The following is a 25,078-nucleotide window of genomic DNA, read 5'->3' as shown; positions in this document are numbered from 1 at the left end:
GCTTTGTGTGCTGTATGGTTTTGTTTTTGGATTTCAGTGACCACATACATATGTTTTTACCTTAAATGGCTCAGTGCTCCAGATCCTTTTGTATCTTTTGTCCAGTTGGCACTGGGTTCAGATTTCTCCTGTGTGTGCGTTTGGTCCATTGCTGATGCCTGCTGCACACAAACACGCCGTAGTGTCCACACTTGCATGGCACTTTCCTTTCCCGCTCTTCATCCGGGCTGCCTGCAGCTCGTTGCCACCCTGTGGTGGGGAACTTCCCGAACCATCTTCTGATGGTCCTGGAAGAGGATTTCTCAGGGAAACCTACCAGAAATGGGCTCGCTCGGTCATAGAGCAGTGAACTTTATCCTATCATTTCTTCTAAAGATTCAAAAGAAGTGATTGTATCACGCTTTTCTCCATTTTCTCTGCTAAATGTTGAGAAAGTATGTTGCGTAGACTGCCCCAGCTTTTAGCCTGCGTCTGAAACCTTGCCGTGATACCATCCAGAAAACGGAGGCAAAGGTTGGGGCTGTATTCTCTTGTGGATCGATTTGAAGCATGAATTCCTTTACTCTGAGTAGTTGAGACTCACTCTGCTCCTCCTGTGTCCACGTGGAACACGATCCACGGTGCTGGGGGTTGTTCCAGTGTCCCGCTGTCCACGGCTTTTCTCGACCTCTGCCTGGAGGCATGGGAAGGCGGCCATCCAGCAGAGTCGCCAGCTTGAGTCAGTGCACGTTTGGCTTCTCCATGCGCTTGGCTGCCCAGTGCATGAGCTGGAATCGTGTGGTCAGCCCACAAAGTGGGTATGGAGGACCTGAGTGCACAGAGCCTTCAGAGTGGGCAGGTCGATACCTGGAGTGTTGAGCTGTATTAATCTTTGGAACACATGTTGAAATATTTATGAACAGACTTATCTGAAATTGTCTTCAAGGTAAACCAGGTGGGTGGGGTAAAGATCAGGTGACCGTGTAATTTATTGTCCAATCCTAGGCATGTTTTGAGACTGAACAAAGTGAAAGTAAAAGCCACTCAGTTGTGCCAGGCCAGAATCCTGGAGTGGGTGGCCATTCCCTTCTCCAGGGATCTTCCCAACCCAGGGATTGAACCCAAGTCTCCTGCACTGCAGGTGGATACAATGGGGCTAGTAATTCCATTAGGACGCCAAGTTTAAACCGTGATTGTCTCCACACACCAAGACATGGCCACCCCAGGGGAAAAAGAGACTGACTTGATCTGAGTTAATCACTGCTGAAGCTGGGTGATGAGTGCCTGGGAGCTCATTATATCCTGTTTTTTTGTATGTCTGAAATTCTCCAGACAGGCTTTGTAAAAGGAAATGTATCTATCAGACTATTGAAGCATTCAGAAGCTCCCCTGTCCAGGAAATGGCCCCTGGGTTCCTGGTGGCCCTCACCTTGGGGTAGAAGACCCAGGTCACCAGCTGCTGCTCTTCCGCTGCCCCTGGGCACTGCCCCAAGGGGGCGAGGGGTGGGGCTCTGCCCGCCCTTGTTGCTCGAAGCAGTGGGAACTTGAGGGTGTTCTAGCTCAGCGAGGCTTGGTCTGGGGGCAGCATGGGGGCAGGGCTGACCTTTTTCCTGCCCCCAGCGCTTTCAAGGCCTGCCCAGGTGGCAGCCAAAGCCCCACATCCGCTGCACACCGCAGTGCTGGTGGCAGGGCACCTGCAGCCTGTGCACACGCCCGTGTGATTACCACGCGCGCCCTCATGGGGACCGCAGGCGTGGGCAGGAAGCAGCGTGACCGCAGTGGGTTCTAACCGACGTTCCGTCTCGCACACTGATCCCACGTGGCGCTCCCATGGTGTGGCAGTTGCTGGAGCCCCAGGTGGCAGCAGGTGAACCTCTGCTGGGAACTGGCTCACAGTCTGACGTAGCCTCCACTTGCTGTCTGTCCCCGGTTATACAGCTGGAGCCTTCTCACCCAGTTCCACAAAGTGCAGAGTTTGTTCACCTGACAGATGTTTTCAGAAGCCCACCCTCTGGGGACACAGCAGTAAAGGGGCCTCCAGGGAGCGTGCGGCGTCGTGGGGGTGATGCAGGCGCAGCAGCCGTGAGCGCTGACAGGGTGCGTCTGGAGAGGGCTGGGTGTTCTAGGAGGGTTGTCGGAGACCGTGTGAGGGAACGGACATCGTCAGGGAGAGGGTCCTTACGGGGACCGGAAAGCCAGTGCAGCCCCGTGGGACAGGAGCAGGAGGGTCGCTTTCTCAGACACCGCTGATGGTTGGAGAAGTGACTTGCAGATACCGCCACCTGGGAGTCACTGGTAACCTTGGTGAGGGCAGTTTGGGGGGAGGGAATGGAAGCAGGGGGAGTGAAGAGGCCCATTGCAGACAGCTCTTTACAGGTGCTTTTCATGGTACGCAGGGCAGCTGCTCATTTACAGTGGTGGAAGTGGAACTGAGAGAGGATCGTGTTAGGGGATGCCTGGCCCACGTGCTGACTCAGTGGAGAGGGAAAGTGCATTTAATGGAACTTGTTGTGAAGACCCTGATCGTAAGGAAGAGCCCTGGAGGGCCTGGTTCCATGTGTTTGTAATCTTTCTCTTGCTATCCAAATGGTGCCGAACTTTGGGGTTTTAAACCCAAACCCTTCTGACAATCTAAATCTACAGATTCATACCCAAGAAAAACACTCCGATTATGTTGTTTAGGGAGGTTGATGGATCCTCTGACATCTGTTCCAGGAGCACCCAGGTCAAGAGGCTGCATGTCACATACGTTCCCAACGCCGTCAGTCCCTGAAGGCTCTGGAAATGGCAGGGAAAATGAGAGCCATATGGCCTTGCTTCTCTCTTCTTCCCGAGCAGATCGTCAGTTCCTTGAGGGTAAAGACAATGTAATGTTTTGCCTTGTTTCTTACGCTTAGTGACCGGAGCAAGAGCAACAGACTTCCTGCCTCCCTTGGCTGCTCCCTGCGTGAGTGTGGGGAGCGGCTGGCCGTGCAGTCCTCACTGACGCCCGAGACAGGACACCAGGCTTCGGTAACTTCCTGTCAAGCTGGCAGCTCCCCTGTAACAAGTTGTTCCTTTTGGGAAATAACCACAGCTCCTGTTATGTTTTGTGTTGGTTTCCTGTTACAGATGTAACAAATGATCACAACACAAATTTATTGTCTTACATTTTTGGAGGTTAAAATTCCTGAAATGGCCAAGGTTTCACCAGGATTGCATTTCTTGTGGCGGTTCCAGAGAAGCCATTTCTTTGCCTTTTGGAGCTTCTGGAGGCCACCCGCTCTCCTTGACTCATGGCGCCTTCCTTTGTCTTCAGAGCCTGCAGCTAGCATTTTCAAACATCTCTCTGACTTCTGATTCCCTGACTATCTCTTTTACCTTGTAAAGAATCTGTAACCATATTGGCCCCCTGCCCCCACCCCCCCCCAGTGATCCAGGATAGTCTTCCATTTTAAAATCCTTAATTTATCACATCTGTAAGGCCCTTTTCTCTATACAAGATAATATTTACATAAAGTAACTGTACTACAATAAAAAATATATTTTTATATAGAAACGGTAACATTTGCAGCTTCCAGAGGTTAGGTGTGGACGCCTTTTAGGGACTATTATTCTGCCAGCCAAACACTTCTATAGCTATTTACACATATGTTCTCATTCAGAGGCTCAGTTGGTAAAATTATTCCTGGTTTACAGGTGAGAAAATGGAAGCTCAGAGAGGTCAGGTGATTTCACCTTGGCTCCAAAATGCATGACTTGAGTGCTGGAATTCTGAGTCCTAACCACCTTGTTCCATTCTGCTTGGCTGCTCGTGTTTTAATTCTCATATCTTCCATATCTTCCACTGATATTTGTCAGTGTTTATGTTCCTGATACCAATATTTGGGGAAATTGATGTGCTGACTCAATGAAATAAGGAAATGTCAAAACCTATGTAATCATGGTTATCACAGCAAAAGATCAAAGTGAAGAAAGAATTTAATTCCACTTTGCATGGCGTTCCCATTTCTCATCAGCATTCATGGGTAAGGTCCAATACAGGGAATGCTTAGTGGCTTAATATTTTGTTCACTGACATATATTTGATTTTCATGTTGCGGCATGTTACTAATATTTTGCTTGCCAGTCAGCCAGATTATGTATCATTAGGAGATCTGTGACTTTTTTAACCTTGGAACTATTATGAGGCAAGATGAGGCGGTTTTGCCATGTTCCTGCTACTACAGTGGAGTCTCTTCCTTTACCCTCTTTGCTCCCCCACACCGACCTCTCCCATTTTTGTCTCCTAGACTCCAAGCCATCAGTATAGTAGCACACTTTACACATCTTGATAGGGGTCATTCGCTGTTTCAGGGATCTTAGAGTTGATGGCCCTTCCTGCCTGTGCTTTGTGTCTGGAGGGTCCCTAGGAAATCCTTTTTAACTCACTGGTCAGTACCTCGTAGCTCTTTAGGGTCCCCTCATCTCTTTCTCTGTGGTACTCAAAGCTGTGGATGACAGGAAATCAAGGACTGAAGCATGAAGGTCTTCTCTTGCCCTGACAGTTCTCTTTCACAGGATTGATCACTCCACTGCTCTTGAGCTCTCAAAACAACCTCTTTCTATTCTTTTGGCTTCTTCCTCTTTAGAAGCCATTTCAAAGCACAGTTGTGGCCGGCAGGATCATGTCCGCTGAGTTCCTGCCTACATCTCCTTCTGTGTTGGAGGTGCGGATGAGCAGCGGATGCCCTGCTGAGAAGGGGCCAGGTCTCTAGGCCCAGGCGAGACGCCAGCCAGCACTCATCCTTGCAGATAACCCAGCTCAGCCTGCCGTGTGGCCGCGTGGCAGGGCCCGACCGGAGCTAACGGTTTCTGTGGAGCGTGTACAGCAGCATGAGGTCCGCATCCTGAGACGATGCTGGGGGCTGTGGAGGGTCTTCTGGCAGACCTCCAGTGACACGGAGGTCAGGGCTGTCAGCGTGAGTAGGTCGATGCAGGTCCCACAGTGCTAGGCAAATGGCGTTTTTCAGAATGAGCGGTCACCCAGATGAGAGTGTCCTGTCCATTCGCCGGGTAAGTCAGGTGCTGGCTGAACATGATCTAATGGTGTGTTTAAGCGTTTTCTTTCTTGTAAGTGAAAAATCTCTATCAGGCTTATGTGCATCGGGATGGACAGTGCCTTCAGAAACCCAGAAATAAACTCTTGGTCCTGCATGGGTTTTGTGCAAAAATTTTTATCTTTGTCCTTTTCTCTTTGCTAACTCTCCTTCTCTCCTCCAACTCCACCTTCTCTCTCTCTCTCTCACACACACACCATTTTTTTAAAAGTTGGAAATTTTATCAGTCAGGATCCCAGGACTTGGAAGAGTATGGGCTGACAATAGGGTGATTCCAAGTATAGTGCCATTTCTCTGGGAAAGTCAGCGGAGGGGCATCTTTAACGTGTGAGGGTAGGCCTGCATGGCGCATGTCCTGCTCAGACAGCATCCCCCTCAGAATTGGAAGAAGCGAGGCTCGCGTCTGCCGTCACTGTGGAGGCAGTCCCCATATCTCTGGGGGTGGTAACTGCCTTTTTTGCCTAAAACCCGGATATTACGTTCCCTTTGTCTCTTCTGAGGGAGGGGGCTCCTTGGCCCTGCTCCATGCAGTTGAGTTTATAAGGAGAAGCCTGAGCAGTCCTGCCTGTTCCACAGGTGCACTGCAGCATTGCCCAGACTCCAGAAAGCCCCCTCTAACCACGGCTGTGGGTGCTGGGTCCGGAGGATGTGGGCCTGTGCTGTGCTGGGGCTTGGAATGGAGGCAAGACCACCATTGAGAGGAAAGCATGGTACTTGGCTGAGTAACTGGGCATTTCCCAGCCAGCCTTGTCTGTCTGATTGCCTAGCTTATAGATAAGCCTAATATCTAAGAATCTGAAGGAATTCTGCCTGGAATTCTGCCTTGATCCTTTGGGTCCTGGGCCATCTTCCTCTTTGAACAGATGAGCTATCCTTTAATTAAGACATTTCCATACTAAAAGCCAGATGTTCATCTGGAGACCACATCCACTGAGTCATGATTGGCTGCCCCTAAGTTTGGCCCAGCATGCTAGCCATGCGATGAGGGATTATCATTTGACAGTAATGTTTCCTGGTCAGTGGCTGGGGACTTGATCACTGTCACACGGAGCCTTTCATCCTTTTTGTATTTGTCCTTGCTCAGGCCCAGGTCATCAGACTGTCATGCCCCTTCTTGCTTCCCTCCACGCAGTAATCCTTCCAGGATAGTCCTTCCAGGGCCTCTTTATGGAAGAAATGGGTTAGAGGGTCAAGGGGAACGGGACCAGTTAGCAGCATAGCTCCTGCTCCTGGCAAATGCTTTTCCTGCTTTTCTCTTGGCCGGAGCGCTGGTGTCGGGCCCCACCTGGCAGGAGCGCAGCCAGGACTTGCCGTGGCTGTGGGCGAGTTTGCAGTCAGCAGGCACATGCCCACATGCACAGCCTGCAGCTCTTGCCCTTGTTCCCATGATAGGCACTCCAGTGAGCCTGTTCTCATTTTGCCAATGAACGGGATAGATGTACTGATTGGGATTCAGCCTGTATATTTAAAAAATATTTACGTATGTGTTTTTCATACATCCATTGATTGTAAGGCACATACATTTCACAATTTAACAACTAAACACAATTTAACTCTAAAATCAGGATGTGTCATATACTCACATGCCCAAATTACAACTGACAGCTTTTTTCTCTTTCTTGGAGGTTTATAATGGTGCCTCTTAAAATGATGGCAGGGGGGGAGACAAATCGAGAGAGTAGCTGACATATATACATTGCTGTGTGTAAAACAGATAATGAGCAGAAGCCTGCTGTGCAGAACAGGGAACAGCTCTGCTCTGTGGCGACCTAGAGAGGTGGGACCTTGGGGGATGGAGGGGGGTTCTAGAGGGAGGGGACATGTGTATCCTAGTAGCTGATTCACGCTGTTGTACAGTAAAAACTGGAACAGCATTGTAAAGCAATTATACTCCAATTAAAATAAATTGATGGCATCTTAGATTCCACAAAAATACATTACATAGGATAAGCTCATTTTTCACTTCTTTGCCCAAAGAATTTGTACATTTCCTCAAATAGGCAGATTTACTAGCAAGTCTCTGGATGTTCAAGTTGCACTAGGTGCAGCCCAGTAAAATGGCCACCTCATATTTCACATGACTGTGCTCTGCATAGAGCACTTGCATATCCACTGTTGGTTGGATTTTAGAACTATATTGGAAAGAAGGCAGGGTGCTATCCTATGCAGATATTACTGAGGAGCTTGTACAAGGCCACCTGGCTAGTGATAGAGAGAGCCTATTTCTTCTGACTCCTAATATAATTTTCTTTCTTCCAGACCAGTCAGCCTAGAATCCAGAAACAGCAAAAATACACTGGTATCTCTTCCTTGCTTAGAGTAGAGAATGGAAGTCACTACTGAGAGAATCTTTATAGTAGGCGACAACTGGGAATCTAAACACCCACAGAAGAAGATAGCCAAGCACAGTATATTATTACTGTAGAATGCAGAGGCATTGAAAATGACACGTATGTGGACTGTTACTGATAAAAGTGAATGTATATTTAAAAGAGGGAAATGTGGATATGTGGGCAGAGAGGCTTCTAATCAGAATGCACTTCTCATTGCTTTGATTCAGCTGCCAACCGTTGACCTCTTCCAGTAAGCAGGGGCAGGCAGGGCCTGGAGGAGTCATAAAGGCTGAACTCCTGAGTAGATGCTAAGACAGAGAAGTTATGGAAAAGGAGACAAGAGACCTACCTGGAAGATGGAACCAAGACACTTGACATACAAGTAGTAGGGGCACTCAAAGGGGAAAAAGGTAAAGGAAGTGGGTATCAGTGAGGACAGGCTAGAAATGGGTTAAAATGTAATAGCAAACAGTCCATATGGTCAGTAGTTTAACTCAGCAAGTTTATTTTCCCCTGTGATGCAGTAGCCAGTGCAGGTGTGGGAGGAGGGGGTTTTGCTTGTTGTTGTTGTTCATGAACGAAAGGTGACACAGGCTTTGAATCATGAACTATTACTAGCACTTGAAGTGGGCCTGGAAGTGCATATATCACTTCTCCTATTTTATTCACCAAAAGCAAATCACAATCCCACTGTCAACTTCAGACGGAGGCACATATGTTCCTACCATACAGCCGGAAGGAGGAAAGCTAGAAATATTTGGTAAACGGCACTCCTGACCTACCATGAACGGAAAAAACTTAAGATACATCTAAGAGTATCCTAGTAATATTGCTTAACTCTTAGGATGGAAAGAAAAATCTTTCAAGGTTTCAGGCCAAAGGAACATACCATTTACAAAGGAAAAAGAACCACACTGCCATCAGATTTTCTATTTGCAACTCCAGGAAGCTAAAAAAATGATAGAATTTTATCTGCAGACCACTGAGGAAGAAAGGAAGGCAACTCAAGAATCGTATACCCAGGCAAACTTTTTATCTAACATGGTTCAGTTCAGTTCATTTGCTCAGTCATGTCTGACTCTTTGCGACCCCATGGACTGCAGCACGCCAGGCCTCCCTCTCCATCACCAACTCTCAGAGCTTGCTCAAACTCATGTCCATCAAGTCGGTGATGCCATCCAACCATCTCATCCTTTGTTGTCCCCTTCTCCTGCCTTCAATCTTTCCCAGCATCAGGGTCTTTTCTTCACATCAAAGTATTGGAGTGTTGGCCAAAGTATTGGAGTTTTAGCTTTAACATCAGTCCATCCAGTGAACATTCAGGACTGATTTCCTTTAGGATTGACTGGTTGGATCTCCTTGCAGTCCAAAGGACTCTCAAGAGTCTTCTCCAACACCACAGTTTAAAAGCATCAATTCTTCGGCACTCAGCTTTCTCTATAGTTCAACTCTCTCATCCATATGTGACTACTGGAAAAACCATAGTTTTGACTAGATGGACCTTTGGTGGCAAAGTAATGTCTCTACTTTTTAATATGCTGTCTAGGTTGGTCATAGCTTCTCTTCCAAGGACCAAGTGTCTTTTAATTTCATGGCTGCAGTCACCATCTACAGTGATTTTCGAGCCCAAAAAAAGTCTGTCACTGTTTACATTGTTTCCCCATCTATTTGTCATGAAGTGATGAGACTGGATACCATGGTCTTAGTTTTTTGAATGTTAAATTTTAAGCCAGCTTTTTCACTCTCCTCTTTCACTTTCATCAAGAGGCTCTTTAGTTCTTCTCTTTCTGCAATAAGGGTGATGTCATCTGCATATCTGAGGTTATTGATCTTTCTCCCAGCAGTCCTGATTCCAGCTTGTGCTTCATTCAGCCTGGCATTTCACATGATATACTCTGCATATAAGTTGAATAAGCAGGGTGACAGTATACAGCCTTGACGTACTCCTTTTCCAATTTGGAACCAGTCCATTGTTCCATGTCCAGTTTTAACTGTTGCTTCTTGACCTGCATACAGATTTCTCAGGAGACAGGTCAGGTGGTCTGGTATTCCCATCTCTTTCAGAATTTTCCACGGTTTGTTGTGATCTACACAATCAGGTACTGGAAATCTTAGCCATAGCAATTAAGCAAGAAAAGAAATAAAACACATCCAGTCTCAGAAAGGAAAAAGCAAATTATCAAATGACACTTTTTCCAGCATTATATTATGAAAATTTCAAACATACAGAAAATTTGAAAAGTTTAGCTTATATATCTTACTTTTTGATGCATTTTGTTTTAATGTAGACATTAGTACACCTCCCTCTAAATGCTTCGTTCAGCCCGTCATTGACTACAGTTCAATATTTGCTTACAGTTTTTTCTGATTGAGATGAAATGTACACCAATGAAATCTCGAATCTTCAGCGTACATTCACAGAATTCTGACAGATACACGCATGTGTGTAACCTAAGCCCTCCCTGTGACACAGCATTTTCATCACCCCAAAAACTTCTCTGAACCTTTTTCAATTAATCTCTGCCCCAACTGCTACCCCCTAGAGACAGCCACTGTGCTGATTTTTTCCACCGTAGATTAACTTTCCCTGTTCTAGAACTTTGTATAATTCTTATTACAGGTGCTCTTTCATGCACTTCACTCAGCATGTTTTTAATAATCATCTGTGTTCCATGTATCAGTAGTTTATGCTGCTTATTGCTGAGTAGTGTTCTAATTGCATTCCATGATTATATCACAGGTTATCCATTCTATTGATGATCAGTTGGGTTTTTTCAGAGATTTCTTGCTAAGAATAAAGCTTTGATGAATATTCTGAGACATATTCATATAGACATATGTTTTTGTTTCTTTTGGATAAATATTTAGACAGTAATTCTTGTGTTAGGAGGGCTCCAGTGATGAAGAATCCGCCTGCCAACGCAGACAATGCAAGAGACACTTGTTCGATCCCTGGTTCAGGAAGATCCCCTGGCGTAGGAAGTGGCAACCCACGCCAGAATTTATGCCAGGAAAATTCCATGGACAGAGGAACATGATGGGCTACAGTCCGTGGGGCCACAAAGAGTAGGATGTGATTAAGCAACTGCGCACAACAACCTCTTGGGTTAGGCTAAGTGTGTGTTTTGTCTTACAAAGAACTACCAGACCTTTTCCCAAAATGACTGTCTTCTTATGCTCCCTCCAAGAATATGAGAGTTCCAGTTGTTCCGTATCCTCACCAACATTTGTTGTTGTCAGTCTTTTAAACTTGAACATTTGACATTCTAATAAAGAAATGTATTTGAGTTCTCCAGAGAAACCGAACCAATGGGATATATATATATATATATTTCTGTTTCTCTGCCTTTTTATTCTCTGCAGGTCTTCCACAAATTGAATGATTCCAGCCCATACTGGGAAGGGCAGTCTGCTTTACTCACTCTTCGAACTCAAATGTTAATCTCATTCAGAAACTCCCAGATATAATGTGTAACCAAATATCTGTGCACCCCATGACCCAGTAAACACAAAATTAACCAACACAACAGATAGGTTAAGTACATACACAGACAGACGCATTGGGTATTAAATTGATTTTAAGTATCTATCCTTGGGGCTGTCTCCTGATACTTGCTATGAGAATTCTGTTGACTCCTGGGACAGTAGGTGAGCCCCAGACTCTAGAACAAGAGGCTGAGTCCAGAAGAGGTGTGTCGAAAGAGGCAACAGTCAGAACTGGTGGGCCTTTCCCTAGTCCGGGATGTTCTGCAGGAGAGAATGGCCCAGACATCAACCCCTGATAAACTGTGCGTTGGTTTCCAGGTGTTTCTTTGATGGAGGGGGAGAGAGAGAAACAGTCAGTGTGTGTTAAGAATGTGATACTTACTCATGTGCTCTTGGGGACACATTTCTTCGGTATAGAAAAATAAGTCATCCAGCGTTACCCTTTGGCCTTTCATTGTAATAAATCCCATTTAATAGAATTCATGTAGTCAAGTCTCACTTAACAGACATTAGGCACCACAAGAATGTGAGAGGGAGAAATCTGTCTGGCAGGACACCAGGCCCTGGCTGGTAGGGACAGAGTGGGGGGTGCTCCCTGCGCCCCTCCGTGGGAGGAATTCCTTCAGCCCCCCACCAGGATGGAGGGCCTGCCTGGCGTGGCTTCCTTTTCCCTGGCTGCTGCTTCTGCGTTTTCTCCCTTTAGGTGATCCCAGAGACAGGCAGAACTGGGGCAGGGCTAAAATAGCGCATCAGCTTAGAGGGAGGGTCTGGAAGGGAACTGGGGCAACGTGAGAGCACGCATTCTGCCTGCCCAAGAAATCAGGTCTTAAAGGAGAAGGTTGCAGTTTTGGAAAACGAGAAAAGCTTTCCTTTGTATTGCAAGATAAATGCTGTAGAGGCACGAGGGAGTTGTAACTTGAGCTGGTTTTCCCCATCTTTCCTCAGTTGCTCTGCCGGTCAGATGGAAGCAGCTGGGTCAAGTCCAAGGGCCCAGTTAACCCTGTCCCAGAAGACGCTGGACGTGCATGACCACGTTTGTGTTTGGGTCCCTCTTGGCTCTCTGCCGGGGAGCTCACTGACACCACCTCCCTTTAACCCAGGATAGCAGGGGGACAGCCCCGCACCAGGTGCAGGCTTGTCCTGTCCTGGGAGCTCCGATCTTCGGTCCAGCGAGGATTCCCCCGACTCAGGCCAGACGCTTGTCGAACGACAGGAAGCAGCTGGGCTCTGGCCTTCACCTCTCTATGTAACCCTGGGCTGATCTGATAGCAAGAGGAAGAAGGAAGACGGGGTCTCCGATAGGATCTCCCTCTTGACTGGGGGGTGGAAGGGTCCTGTAGCAGTGTTCATTCGGTGGAGCCCCCCAGCACAGGCCTGGGGTGGAGATGAGTCCCCCGCGGTGCTCTGTCCTGTGCCCCTGCCTCTGCCACAGCCTGGGGGGGCAGACAGGCTTGGGAGCCGCTGGCAGACGTGGCCGGCCAGCCCAAGCTAGCGGCGCTTCCTCCCTCCGGCAGACGAAGACACTATGCGGGCAGGGCCCTCCGAAGAGAGATTAGACAGGGGGAGGCAGCGGGCGCATGCTGTCTGCTCACCCCGCTTCCAGGGCTCGCTGGGCAGAGTCCTCAAGAGTCCCACCTGGAGCTTGCTTCCTCATGAAGTACAAGAGAGCATCTCTTTCCCGAATTTCCTGAGTGCTGATGAGGTTGCATGAAGCTGACGGAAATCATGTCAGTTGGATGACTTCAGGGACCACTGTTTGATGTTTGTTTGCTGGGCTGATTTTAGTTCAGTTGGGACTTTTTTTTCAAACTGGTATCAAAATTTCCTAGATTTTTTTTTTAACCGTCAGATGGCTCATAGAGATCATAGTGCAGGGGACAGGAGTTCATTCCCTGGTCAGGGAAGTAAGACCCCACGTGCAGCAGCGGATCTAAGCCCAACTTCGGGGCAACTAGAGAAGCCCTTGCAGCAACAGAGACCCAGGGCAGTCAATAAAAATAAAAGAGGCATTTTAAAATCAGCCATTTCACGTGAAAAAGATCACAGTACTTGTCATCGTAGGGCTGTTGGTGCTGAGCCGTGAGTGCACAGCTCCAAGCAGTGCCTGGGGCAGCAGAGCGCCGGTGTCCATCCTGATCATGCGGACCTTTCGGGACGGGAGCTGGGATCACTAGTCCCCCCACCCCCCAGGCTCTCTGCATTTTACCTTTTGCTCTTCGTATTTTACCTTTTGCTCTTCACTTTCCATTTAAAAGGTAGTTTGCAAACTCAGCATCTTACAACCAATGCTACAGGCTCAGTGCCAAGAGGAAAGCAGAACTCGGTCCTTCTGTATTAATAGAACTTCCAGGGGAAAATAAAGTTGTCTCTTGGTACAGTTTGTGGGATTATCCAGGACCGCGGTTGCTTCAGGGGGCATGGCTGGGACGATGTGGAAGCCTTGAGATGAATGTTTGAGGATGCCTTGTGTGTGTGTGTGTGTGTGTGTGTGTAGCGTTTCACGTCCCTTTTGCCGTGTGACCCTCCTGCACTGATTGGCGTGTCCCACGGTCCCGGGAACACAGTGCTTGCTGGGAGGCGAGACTCCCTGGCTATTGGGTTCCAGCCCTGACCCTCTGGCTGCATTGCCTTGGGCAGGTGACCTACCCTGGTGTCCTCTTCTACAAAATAGAGTTAACGTTAATGCTGATCCGCCTCATATTCCCAGCAAATGAGAAGACCTGTAAAGCTGCCCAGATCAGCGAAAATGCGGTTGATGATCACCTGCATGAGTGGGTGCCTTACAGGTTAGGGACCTGGTGGGTACAGTTCCCTGTCGGCTGTACAGGAAGCGCCATTCACAGTGCTCCAGAGTCCTGTGCTCTGAAGAGAGGGGCCCAGCAGAGATGGCCATGGTCAGCCCCAGCACACTTTTGCATGACCTGTGGCCAAGGTGCCCCGCTGGTCCGTCTCCCCATCCCTCACCGCCCCGCCTTCCCGGTCTGTCTCCCCATCCTCACCACACCCCCTTCCCGGTGCCCGCTGGTCCGTCTCCCCATCCCTCACCGCCCCCGCCCCTTCCCCGTTACGGCCAAGGTGCCCCGCTGGTCCGTCTCCCCATCCCTCACCGCCCCCCCGCCCCTTCCCCGTTACGGCCAAGGTGCCCCGCTGGTCCGTCTCCCCATCCCTCACCACACCCCCCCCTTCCCCGTTACGCACTGCCTGGCTTGCTGGTGGTATGCCTTTGTTCAGCGTCATCTTAGCCCGCTTCCAGATTTCTTATTTGATCCTCCAAAGGGAAGTAGATGTCTCTCTTTTTCAGATGAGGAACTGAGGTCCAGGGAGAGTAGATAACTTGCCAAGGTCTTGAGGCTGGAAAACCCGGGTCATCTTGGCCTTCCCCACTCACATGACAACAGACCCTGAGGTTTTTTGTTTTTGTTTTTTTTTAGCCTTACACACACACACACACACACAAACGCAGAGGTAAGTGATGGAAATGGTACTGACCCTGCTTTCATTAGAATATAGGTCTTTCCTACTATAGTGGCGCTTCCTCCAAGACCTAGTATTTCCCAGCCCACCTCTTTTTGAAAACTCCGTTCTGAGGTGTGTTTCCCAACACCACCAAGCAATTAACTTAATTCTGAGGGTATCTACCTGGAGATGGCATCCGATCCCACAGGCTCAGCCCCCAAGGACGGCCCCCACTTCCAAGGCCAGTCACAAGCCTGGGTTGTCACCTCCTCTTCTGTCCAGCTGCCTGTTAATTGGAGGTTCCCATGCCCCCTTCCTCTCCCAGACCTCAGAAACATTTCACTCACTAGACCAACGGTTTATTATGCAAAGATGTAACTCAGGAACAGCCCAGGGAGAGAGGTGCACAGGGTCAGGTCGGGGGAAGGAACGCAGAGTCACAGTGGCTCCAGGCACACCGCTCTCCTCAGACCTCCAGCCAGAGAGCTCTCAGACCCTCTCCTTGGGGGTTTAATGGGGATTTCATCACATAGGCATGATCGATTAAATCCCTGGTGACTGATCCAGCCTCTAGGTCAGGGCTGGAAGTTCCAGTCTTCTAATCACATGGTTGGTTCTGGGCAACTGGACCCCATCCTTGGGTTATCATCTGGGGACTTTCCAGAAGTCACCTTCTGTGCGTGGACTGTGGTGCAGTTCAAAGGGGATGGCTGTGGATAATCAGCCCTTTAACTCTTTCACCTTTGGTTCTGGAGCTGTTTCAGGAAGTGCTGACGAAAGACCAGATGCTGTTGGCCTTTCGTTAGTGCACTCCAAGGGTTTTAGTGTAGGTCTGTGCCAGAAACAGGACAAAGGCCAAGTGTATACTTCTGATTAGAAATCACAGTATCACACCCACAGTCAACTCTTCTCCAACGGCGAGGACTTTAGGTTGGGAGCTAAGAAATCTGATTCTGGTCTCAGCTCAGCCCCAGTTGTTTGGCTGTTGGCCTCCCAGGGTCTCTTTCTTTATCTGTACGATGAGAGGATCGGCCTAAACGTGTGAATCTCAGCTTGTTTTTTCCTAGGACATAAATGTCTAGTGACGTTTCCTCCTAGACCTTTCTTGCCGGGTGTCCCTTTCTCGCAGCATCGTAGCTGTAACTTGACCCTTCTCCTATACTCGGCATCACAGTGGGGTGCAAAGGTTTGAATGATGCCATTGTAACAACTACGACTGTTCTAAGTAATCAGAGATGTGAGTAATGTGCAAGGTGAAGGGTGTTTCTTTAGTGAGAAGTCACTTTACCACCTCCCAGTGGCCACATCAGGACGTGGTATCTGAGGACCTGTCAGGTCCATCCTGGGCTCCCCTCAGCCCTGCGACCTCAGCCTGCAGGCAGGGTCCTAAACTTGGCCAGTTTAAAGTGAAAGCATCTTGTAGTCACTTAAAGTGTTGCAAAACCTTGGTCTTTTGAGTGAGAAGGAAGGGTGAACAACTGCTCTCTCAGTGGCTGGTCATTCTGTGGAATGTTATTGAGTATGAGTATTGGTGAATTTGCAGGACACAGGCCTGAGGCAGATTCAGGGAGACAGAAGGACGAGGTTAGAAGAGCATTCTCACTGTGCCAGACTCACCTGTGCTGGGACGCGGGGTGGACCCTCCCTGCTCATGTTTGTTTTCTGTGTTCCGGTTTTGTCTTTGATGGATTCACAACCACCCAGAGATCAGAAAATACAGCCCTTTCTCAAAGCTCAGCCAGAGTCCTTGAGATGACAGCACTTCCAGGACTTTTTAGCCAACACACATAGACGCTGAGTATCTCTGAGGGAAGGGGCTGGGGGAGTGGGGTCGGTGCCGCAGAGTCTGAGGTCCGCTTTGCCCGGAGCAGGCCGGACTGTGGGTGTTCTGTCTGGTTCTGGAGCTCAGAGCCCTGTCCCTGAAGAGAGGAGGGTTTGGAGAAGACTTCATGCCACGGGTTTGTGCCCTGCCCGGGAGCCGGCCCGCTTCTTGTCTCAGCACTGCCAGCTGTCCAGGTCAGGGGCTGCCCCGCAGAGTGAGCGAGCCCCCTCAGGAAGGACACTGAGGAAGCTGTGAGCTCCTCTTTGCCTTGAACCCTCTCCTCATGGTAGATACTGCTCCTGCGTCCAGTGAAACTGTGTGTGGACATTTAGGCTGAAAATTAACGGAAGGGTCAAATCTTCACAACAGTATTTAGACGTCCTGTATTTGACCTGTAAACTCCAGACTGGGAAAGTAGGGGTTATGGTCGCATAAGGGAGACACTGTGGTGTTTAAAATTTGATGTGGACAAATAAATAGATGACTTCTCAGTCTTTTTAGTAGAATGAAAGTGAAGTAATCTATTTGAAAACAGTAGGGTTTTTTTTTTTTTGCTCCACTGTGCAGCCTGTGGGATCTTAGTTCCCTGACCAGGGATCAAACCTGGGAAAGCAGAGTCCTAACCACTGGACCACCAGGGAATTTCCCATTTGTTTTGTTTTTAAATATTTGTTCATTTGGCTGCACCAAGTCTTCCTTGAGGCATGTGGGATCTTTATTTTCAGCATGCAAGATCTAGTTCCCTGACCCAGAGATGGAATCCAGGCCCCCTGCATTGGCCTGGAAGAGTCTTAGCCACCGGAGCACCAGGGAGGGAGTTCCCCCTTTGAAAAGTAATTTTAATAAAAGTAAAATGGGGAAAATTGGAAAGATTTGTATTTATCTGTAAAAATCTGTACTCATCTGTAAAAATCGGTCAGAAGATAATTTATAAAAAAGCAATCAATGCATAATGGAGTTCAGCTCAAAAGGTTCTCCGCCAAAATATCCAGCGCTGATACAGTTTGATGAAACTCCCCAGGTGTGTAATGAGTAAACTTCCTGGAGAATAAAACAGCAGGGTCAGTCGCCTGCGGTTGTGAAACAGCTGTCACTCTTGGAGACATGTGGCCAAGGCATGTGCGGCATTTGGGAGTGCTCTGCAGGGCCACCCCGCTGCACGCACACTCTCCAAGGACAGCTGCGGGGGCCGCGGGAGGGAAGGTGCTCCGGCTGAGGGGCGGAGGTGCCCACACCTGTAGGGGTTCCTTCCCCAGGCAATCTAGCTAAGTGGTTTGAGGGCCGGAGGCGGAAGGATGTTAGCTTTTTGTTATTCAAAGACAGACTGTTCTGTCACCTTGATTCGCTCAATGACTCCCTGTCCCCACTGCCCACTAGACCCCCTTGGGAAAGGATCTGAATGCAAAGAAAACTCAAGTCGGGTGCCAGAGATGGCTGGTAGGCTTCGGCAAGGGGCGTGACAAGGGTGTTTAGTTTAGTTCAGTCGCTCAGTTGTGTCCAACTCTTTGCAACCCCATGAGCCGCAGCACGCCAGGCCTCCCTGTCCGTCACCAACTCCCGGATCCCCCCCAAACCCATGTCCATTGAGTTGGTGATGCCATCCAACCATCTCATCCTCTGTCGTCCCCTTCTCCTCCCGCCTTCAATCTTTCCCAGCATCAGGGTCTTTTCAAATGAGTCAGCTCTTCGCATGAGGTAGCCAAAGTATTAGATTTTCAGCTTCAGCATCAGTCCTTCCAACGAACACCTAGGACTGATCTCCTGATGGACTGGTTGGATCTCCTTGCAGTCCAAGCAACTCTCAAGAGTCTTCTCCAACACCACAGTTCAAAAGCATTAATTCTTCAGCGCTCAGCTTTCTTTATGGTCTGACTCTCACATCCATACATGACCACTGGAAAAACCATAGCCTTGACTAGACAGACCTTTGTCGGCAAAGTAATGTCTCTGCTAAGGGTGAGCCTCCATGAAAAAAATGGGAGTTGGAGGCTATAACAAAGAAACGAAATGCTGGTTGCCTTAATGCAGAAGTCAGTTGTGGGATGTATCTAGACTGTCATTCTCTGTGTTGATTCTGAGCCCACATGGCCAGAGTCACACAAGAGTTTCTACCTTTATTATGGATATGCTTGATTTGGGGAAACAAAACATTTCATTCTGTTCTCTCTTCTTTCAGGTTTCAAGTGCCCCATTTGCTCCAAGTCCGTGGCTTCTGATGAGATGGAAATGCACTTTATAATGTGTCTGAGCAAACCTCGTCTCTCCTACAACGGTGAGGGCTTGGCTGGGGCGGGAGGCAGGGGTGGCCTCTGGGCAGCTTCTGCACCCTGCCTCCGAGTGGGAAGGGTAAGGGGAGTGGGGCAGGGCGGGAGTCCCTCAGGAGGCTAGTGCGCCCCGTCCTTCCTGCTACCCGCTTAGCTCCTCTCGCATCTGGTCGGGAGACAGGCCTTGGTCACACACAGCTGACAGCTGAGGGTCTGCGGGAGCGCCAGCTCTCTGTGGGGAAGGGGAGTCCCGGCCGAGCTTTGCATGACCGGCTTAAGCCTGACTGTCCAGGGCAGAACAGATGTGATGTGTGGACACCTTTGGGGACTAAGAACTGACCCGCCACCTCGGGGCTGAGCATGAGTACATCAGGGGACTCCATGAAACCCCAGTCCCCCGCCACGACACCCCGTGGACAAAGTGAAAGTGAACACCTGCCTAGCGTGCTGTGCAAAGACGTGCATGCGTGCTCGGTCGCTTCAGTCGTGTCCCACTCTTTGGGACCCCATGGACTGAAGCCCACCAGGCTCTGTCCATGGGCTGCTGTTTCCTCGGGATCAAGCCCCAGTACCTTGCCTTGGCACGGGTGTGCTGTGTTGCCCTCGGTGTCCTCCTGGCCTCACTCAGCCACACTCAGACTGAGTCCCCTCAGAGGGAGCAGAGATTAGCCAGCCAGCCGGAGGCCTGGCCGTGACTGTTCTTGGTCTGTTCCCATTGTCTGCCTCCTCTAGTTGAAAAGCCTTCCCTGGTGGCTCAGACAGACAGTAAAGTAGCCACCTGCGATGTGGCAGACATGGGTTCGATCCCTGGGTTGGGAACATCCCCTGGAGAAGGGGGAACAGTATTCTTTCCTGGAGAATTCTATGGACAGAGGAATCTGGTGAGCTACCACCCATGGGGTTGCAAAGAGTTAGACACGATGGAGTGACTTTCACTTGGGAGCTTCCCTGGTGGCTCAGATGGTAAAGAATCTGCCTGCAATGTGGGAGACTCGGGTTCGATCCCTGCTTTGGGAAGAGGAGGAGGAAATGGCAACCCACTCCAGAATTCTTGCCTGGAGAATCCCATGGACAGCAGAGCCCGGTGGGCTACAGTCCATGGAGTCGCAAAGAGTCAGACACGGTTGAGCGACTGACGTACACACAGTCGAAAAGCCATCTCTTTGGGGGCAGGGGAGGGGAGGGTGTGCATGAGAGAATGGGTGTGTGAATGTGAACAGGAGGACCTCTTCTGTAAAAGCCAGTCCTTAATCACCCAAGGCAAAGAGCAGCATGTTGCTTCTGGTCCCATCAGTGGAATTTGTCTTAAGGCGAAGAAGGTGCCTCGCCCCTCTGCGGCACAGTTAACACAAGCGGTCTTTGTCTAAGGACACCTACACCTTCCAGGTATGAGGAAGGCATTTGCCACTGGGGTCTGTATATGGAGTGCAAGTCTCCAGGGCTGCTCTGGGGCCTGTTCTGAGATACGGCACAGGCCTTTTGGGGCCTTAAACCAAAATCCCAGTTCGGACCTCTAGGCCGTATTTTACTAATGACTTCTTATCATCTTACTCTGTCTTTTCTACCAAAAAAGGAAAAAAAGAAGAGATTTAAGGCATTTGTGAGGTGTAAAACTCTCAATCTTTCTGGGAAGGGGATGATCTGAGACTTTCTTAGTGGGTATGTGCTGTTTCTTATGAAGATTTACTGAAATTCCTGGTCACTCCCGGGAGATTCCCCATCTACACACACACACACACACACACACCCCCTTTCTGTAGATGCTAGCACCAATTGGGGAAATTTTTAGGAAACTGATAGCAGTTATATAAGGTGAAATTAACCACCAAAGAGTTGGGGGAAAAGAAACCTCCTAAATGAGGCTGATAGAAAGTAGTATTCTTCTTATTATGAGGGTTGGCCTGAGCCATGGGTTGGAAGGCCTCCAGTAGCCGCCTGCCAGATTTTTTTTTTTTTAAAAGGTCAGTTTAGGAAGGGCAAGACTAGTTTAACTGGTTCACCCAGTGCTCAGGAGAAGCATGAAGACCAGGAGCTGGTGCTCCCGCATGGGCACCGGGCCCATGAGTCGGGGTGACGTGATGCAGTGGGGGTGCACCCCAGAGCACAGGCTCTCCTGTCCTCTCTTCTCCTCTGCGGGCAGCTCTGAACCCAGAATGGATGCCTCAAGGGTCAGAATGGAGTCGGGGGACTCATTTGCTTGGATACATGTGGCCAGCTTGACAGGGTCTTGTCATTTCTCTCCCTTTTCAGTGTCTCTCTGTGGTTCTGAGACTGGGGCAACTTGCATCCTCAAGAACACACACTCAGGTTTTGACCTTCATGTTGGTCGGCTAGTAGAGTGAATCTGGAGGTGAGGGGCCTGGTTCTACCGTGAACAGAAGGGTCACAGTCCTGGGACCGAGGAGGCCCGGATTCCGCGACCAACAGGGCTCCTTGGCTCTGGGAGAGCCTGGCATGTGGCAGGCTCTTTTGCCAGCAATATTCAGCGAGCTTGTTGGCTGTCAGAGCAGCTTTAAAAGCTCCTGTCTGCTTAGCTTTCTTCTGGGGCACAGACCTATGCCCTGCTTCTTAGGTCCTGCCTGCCCACCTCTCCTCTCTGCCAAAGGTCATCGCCTCCAGCTAAATGCTGAATGTCACACAAGGTTTCTTTAAAGGAAAGGGACTCTGGCTCCCCTCAAAGTAGGTGTGCCTCCTGCTCGTTTACCCGCCACCAGCAGACTTATGCCCATGGTGCTTGTTTGGCCTGTGTCTCTGCTGTCAGGGATCCCGTGGTTGTGATGGAAGTGCCTTTTCTTGGGCCTTAGGGAGCCAGGTCCTGGCTGGGGAGTTTGCCCAAGCCAGTCGGGGCACTGCCGGGAGCTATTACTGATGCTAGGAGTGGCTGAGTCTGATGCCCTGGGATCTGTCTAGGGGTGTCTGTGCAGGTGCCCTTCCTGCAGAGGAAGGGCAGGAGCGGGCTCTTGGCTTGCTGTGCATGAGGCGTGGGTGAGAGGGAGCCCTGGGGAGAGGGGACTGAGGGGCCCCCGGGCAGCCTCTATAACAGGAAGCCCCTCGGGCCTGAGGACCCCCCTCTGCTTGTCATGATGGAAGCCCAGCCCACCTGGGCAGCACTGGCAGTCCGGGGGCTGGGGTGGGACACCGCTGCTGGTAGGGGAGCGCTCCACTCAGAGTCTCCCCTTCGCCTGGAGATTCCCCAGGAAGGGAGCTGGCATGGCCTGGTGTGGGTGGCACTGCACCTTCCCGGTCCCTGGTAGGCTGCAGTGCCAGGCTCTTGGGTACCTGGCGTGGAGGTGAGGCCATGTGGAGCCTGTCTGGGGCGTGTGTGGGGCTTCTCCTTCTGGCTCCCACTGTCCTGCTCGCCAGGGCTGTGACCACCATAGGCCTGGGGACGTGGGTTCAGCCCCCAGTGCCCACACCCACCTCCGTGACCCTCCAGAGTCCCACTGGGCGACGTCAGGCCTGTGCTCCCCACAGCCAGGCTCCTCCCCCTACCCGAAGGGAGGGCCGCAGCCGTCTGTGAGGTGGGTGCTGGTTTCCAGCTCCAGAGGAGAGACTGTCGCCTGGTCTCTGAAGGACGGGAGCAGGTTGGCCAAGTGGAAGGAGCAGCGCTGGGGTCCTGGCTGCTACCCTCAGCCTGAGCTGCAGCCCTGACCGTGCAGCGTCTTCGGGGTTCAGCGGGCTGTGTGGACTCTGGTGGCCTGCAGCTGGCCCCAGAGAAGGAGGGCTCCCTCTTCTCTTCCTCCTCAGCCGCTCCTCTTTGATGAACGGCAGCTGTCAGGGACAGGCAGAAGTGCGCCGCCACCTCCCACCCTCGCCCCGGCAGCAGGACGCACTGCCCGCCACCCTGGGCTGTTTCTCTGGTCTGCCTTGGAGCTGAGCGTTGGCCCTGTCAGCACCACCCCTCAGGCCAGTCTCACTTCCATGCTTCCTCCCAGGCCAGAGACCCTGGCTTTGCATGCAGTGTCAGGAAGCTGGGGCTTGTGGGGCTTGTGGGGCTTGTGGGGCTTGAGGAGAAAGAACAGCTTGGTTCTGTGTTCTCATTGACCAGGATCAGTCAAGCCCCCGAGCTCTGGGGACCTCAGGGTGCCCAGCCCAGAGGCATTGGAGTCCATCTGCATAGTAATCTCAGCGTGGTTCGGGGTCCTCTCCTTTGGGCGGCAAGGTCCCCTGGCAGCTGACGGCGGTCTCCCAGCATGAGAGAGCAGAAGTCCTGTAGGATCTGGGTGGTGGCCAGACTTCAGCTTCAGCCATGTTCCTGCCCCTGCTGGGCACCCAGGGACACCTGGGGGCTCCTGATTCCTAGCGCCCCAGGGATTGGGACAGGAAGTTTTACTCAACCCACTCAGACCTGTTGCCGGATTTGGGCTCCTCCTGCCTTCCGCAGTGGGGAGATGCCGCTTCCTGGGCTCTGTGCTGCGTGTGGGCACTGCCTGCTTCCCTGAGCTCCCAGGGTCCCCAGCCCGCTCTGACTTCAGCAAGGTATCTGGTTCTCTGGCCGCATTGTCTCTGTTTGCCAATCAGGAATAAAACCAGGTGTCCTGCCTGGCTTGTAAGATCCTGAGGCTTATTGAACACACACACATAAAATCTCAGTGTGTATCACTGGCCGTGTCCACAATCAATTACAATCAATTAAAATCTTTCAGGAGTGAGGAATTCTCCTGCTTCAGGCTCTGCTGTTTTCACATCCAGAAGCCACCCTCTGGATATTTCTCCTGTGGTTTTGAGAACATCAGGGTAGCCTTTTGCTGACTTTGCCTCTTTTCACCTGCCTTTCAAATACTAGAGTTCACCTGGTTCAGTCATCTGCCCTCTCTGGGTTTGTCTAATCTCTGTATCCCCCACCTCCCGCTGTGGCCCACATCTCTCCTCTAAACCCCAGATCTGGACTTGCATGAATTCTGGGAGGTTTCTGTGGCCGTGTCCCTGGGGAGATTCCTGCTCAGCACCTCCCACCCATCGCTGAGCTCATTGTTCCGTCCCAAGCCGTCCTCCTCCTCCTGGGCTCCCTCCCGTCATGACGAGCGCCCGCCCGCCGCCCCCCCTCCCCAGTTTGCCCAGCTGCCCCAGTTCGTGTCAGCCTCCCACCCCCAGTGCTGGCGCTGGCCTTGAGTTCCCCTCTCCTGCTGTGCTGCGTCAGCCTCCGGAGCGGGCTGCCCACCGAGGGCTCTTCCAGTCACTCTTAGTGGTTTCAGAAGACCAGATGTGATTAGAGCGTGACTCCAGGGCCCCTCAGTGAACCAGAGAAAGCCCAGGCCCCGCAGCAGAATGCAGGTCCCACGCCTGTCCTCAGGAAGTTGGTCTCTCCTCCCCGCATGGCCCCATGACTCTGCAGCAGTGTCCTTCCCCCAGGTGTGCAGATGCTGTCCCCTTGCCTGGAACACCCCTCCCTGAGCCGTCCCCACCCCGCCCAGACGCCTCCCACACTTCTCACATCTGGATCTGTGTGCGTCCTAAGAGTTCCAGGAATCCCTGTGCTGTTCATTTCCGTCTTGTTCAGCCTCCTCTGCTGGGCTGTGAGTTTCTTGAGTCCTGAGACCATGGCTTATTCACTTGAGTCACCAGTGCCCAGAATGTCACAGGGACGTCCTAGAGGGTGTTGGCCTGGCCCCCAGCTCTGCTCCTACTGTTGTGTTTACGGCTTCACCCGGGGCATCTTCCTTCCATTCATTCTTTTCTGGTGGGAGCATAAGGTGTCTTTTTTTTTTTTTTCCAGTTCAGTTCAGTTCCATCGTTCAGTCGTGTCTGACTCTTTGCGACCCCATGAATCACAGCATGCCAGGCCTCCCTGTCCATCACCACCTCCCAGAGTTCACTCAGACTCACGTCCATTGAGTCGGTGATGCCATCCAGCCATCTCATCCTCTGTCGTCCCCTTCTCCTCCTGCCCCCAATCCCTCCCAGCATCAGAGTCTTTTCCAATGAGTCAACTCTTCGCATGAGGTGGCGAAAGATTTTCCCTTATTTAATTGAGTTAAAATGTGTTTAACACACAAGTAACAGTGTTGTAGCATTTAGGACATTCACAACCTTATGCAACCACCGTCTCTGTCTAGTTGCAAACATTTCATCACCCCAGAAGGACCTCGTTGTATGATTCCACTTAAATGAAGGATCTAAAGGAATCAACAGTCAACTCCATAGAACTGGAGAGCAAAGGGTGGATGGCAGAGGAGAGCGAAACAGGCAACTGCTATTCAACAGGTAGAAAATTTCAGTTACCTAAGATGAATAAGTCTCCAGGTCCGCTCTGCAACATGATGCCTATAAGCAGTAGTGTACTGTACTCTTACATTTTTATCAGGAGGGTACATCTCATGTTACCACAAGAAGAAGGAAAATCCTTTACTCATGAAGCACTCACTCTCCAGTGCCCCTTGACCTAACTTTTTGTCTCTAAATTTTCCTCTTCTGGACATTTCGCATGAAGGGAATCGTCCGGCGGTGGCCTTTTGCGTCTGGCTTCTTTCACTCACACCATGTCGTCGAGGTGCGTCCATGTCGCAGCCCCCATCAGCCCTTCACCTTTCCTGGCTCAGTGATACTCCACTGCGTGGGTCCAACACACGCATGGTTCACTGATGGTTCACTTCTCCATCAGCTAGTGGACGTTTCCCACCCGCTGTTGTGAATAATCCTGCGTGCACTTATATTGGCTAG

General features: G+C 50.5%; 1 protein-coding gene across 3 annotated transcripts in view; it reads left to right on the top strand.

Annotated features, from left to right (window-relative positions):
• The window catches only part of ZNRF1 (zinc and ring finger 1), an 87,228-nt gene that overhangs the window by 58,771 nt on the left and 3,379 nt on the right, over positions 1 to 25,078 (top strand). For all 3 annotated transcript variants that reach the window (XM_070388711.1, XM_070388710.1, XM_005894314.3), the window contains exon 2: positions 18,331 to 18,426. In XM_070388711.1, coding sequence (XP_070244812.1) covers positions 18,331 to 18,426 — 96 coding nt within the window. The remainder of the gene's footprint in view (positions 1 to 18,330; positions 18,427 to 25,078) is intronic.

This window comes from Bos mutus, chromosome 18 (genome assembly GCF_027580195.1).
Source record: "Bos mutus isolate GX-2022 chromosome 18, NWIPB_WYAK_1.1, whole genome shotgun sequence".
NCBI classification, from domain to species: domain Eukaryota; kingdom Metazoa; phylum Chordata; class Mammalia; order Artiodactyla; family Bovidae; genus Bos; species Bos mutus.
Note: the sequence above shows the minus strand (reverse complement) of the source record. Positions and strands in the feature narration are given on the sequence as shown.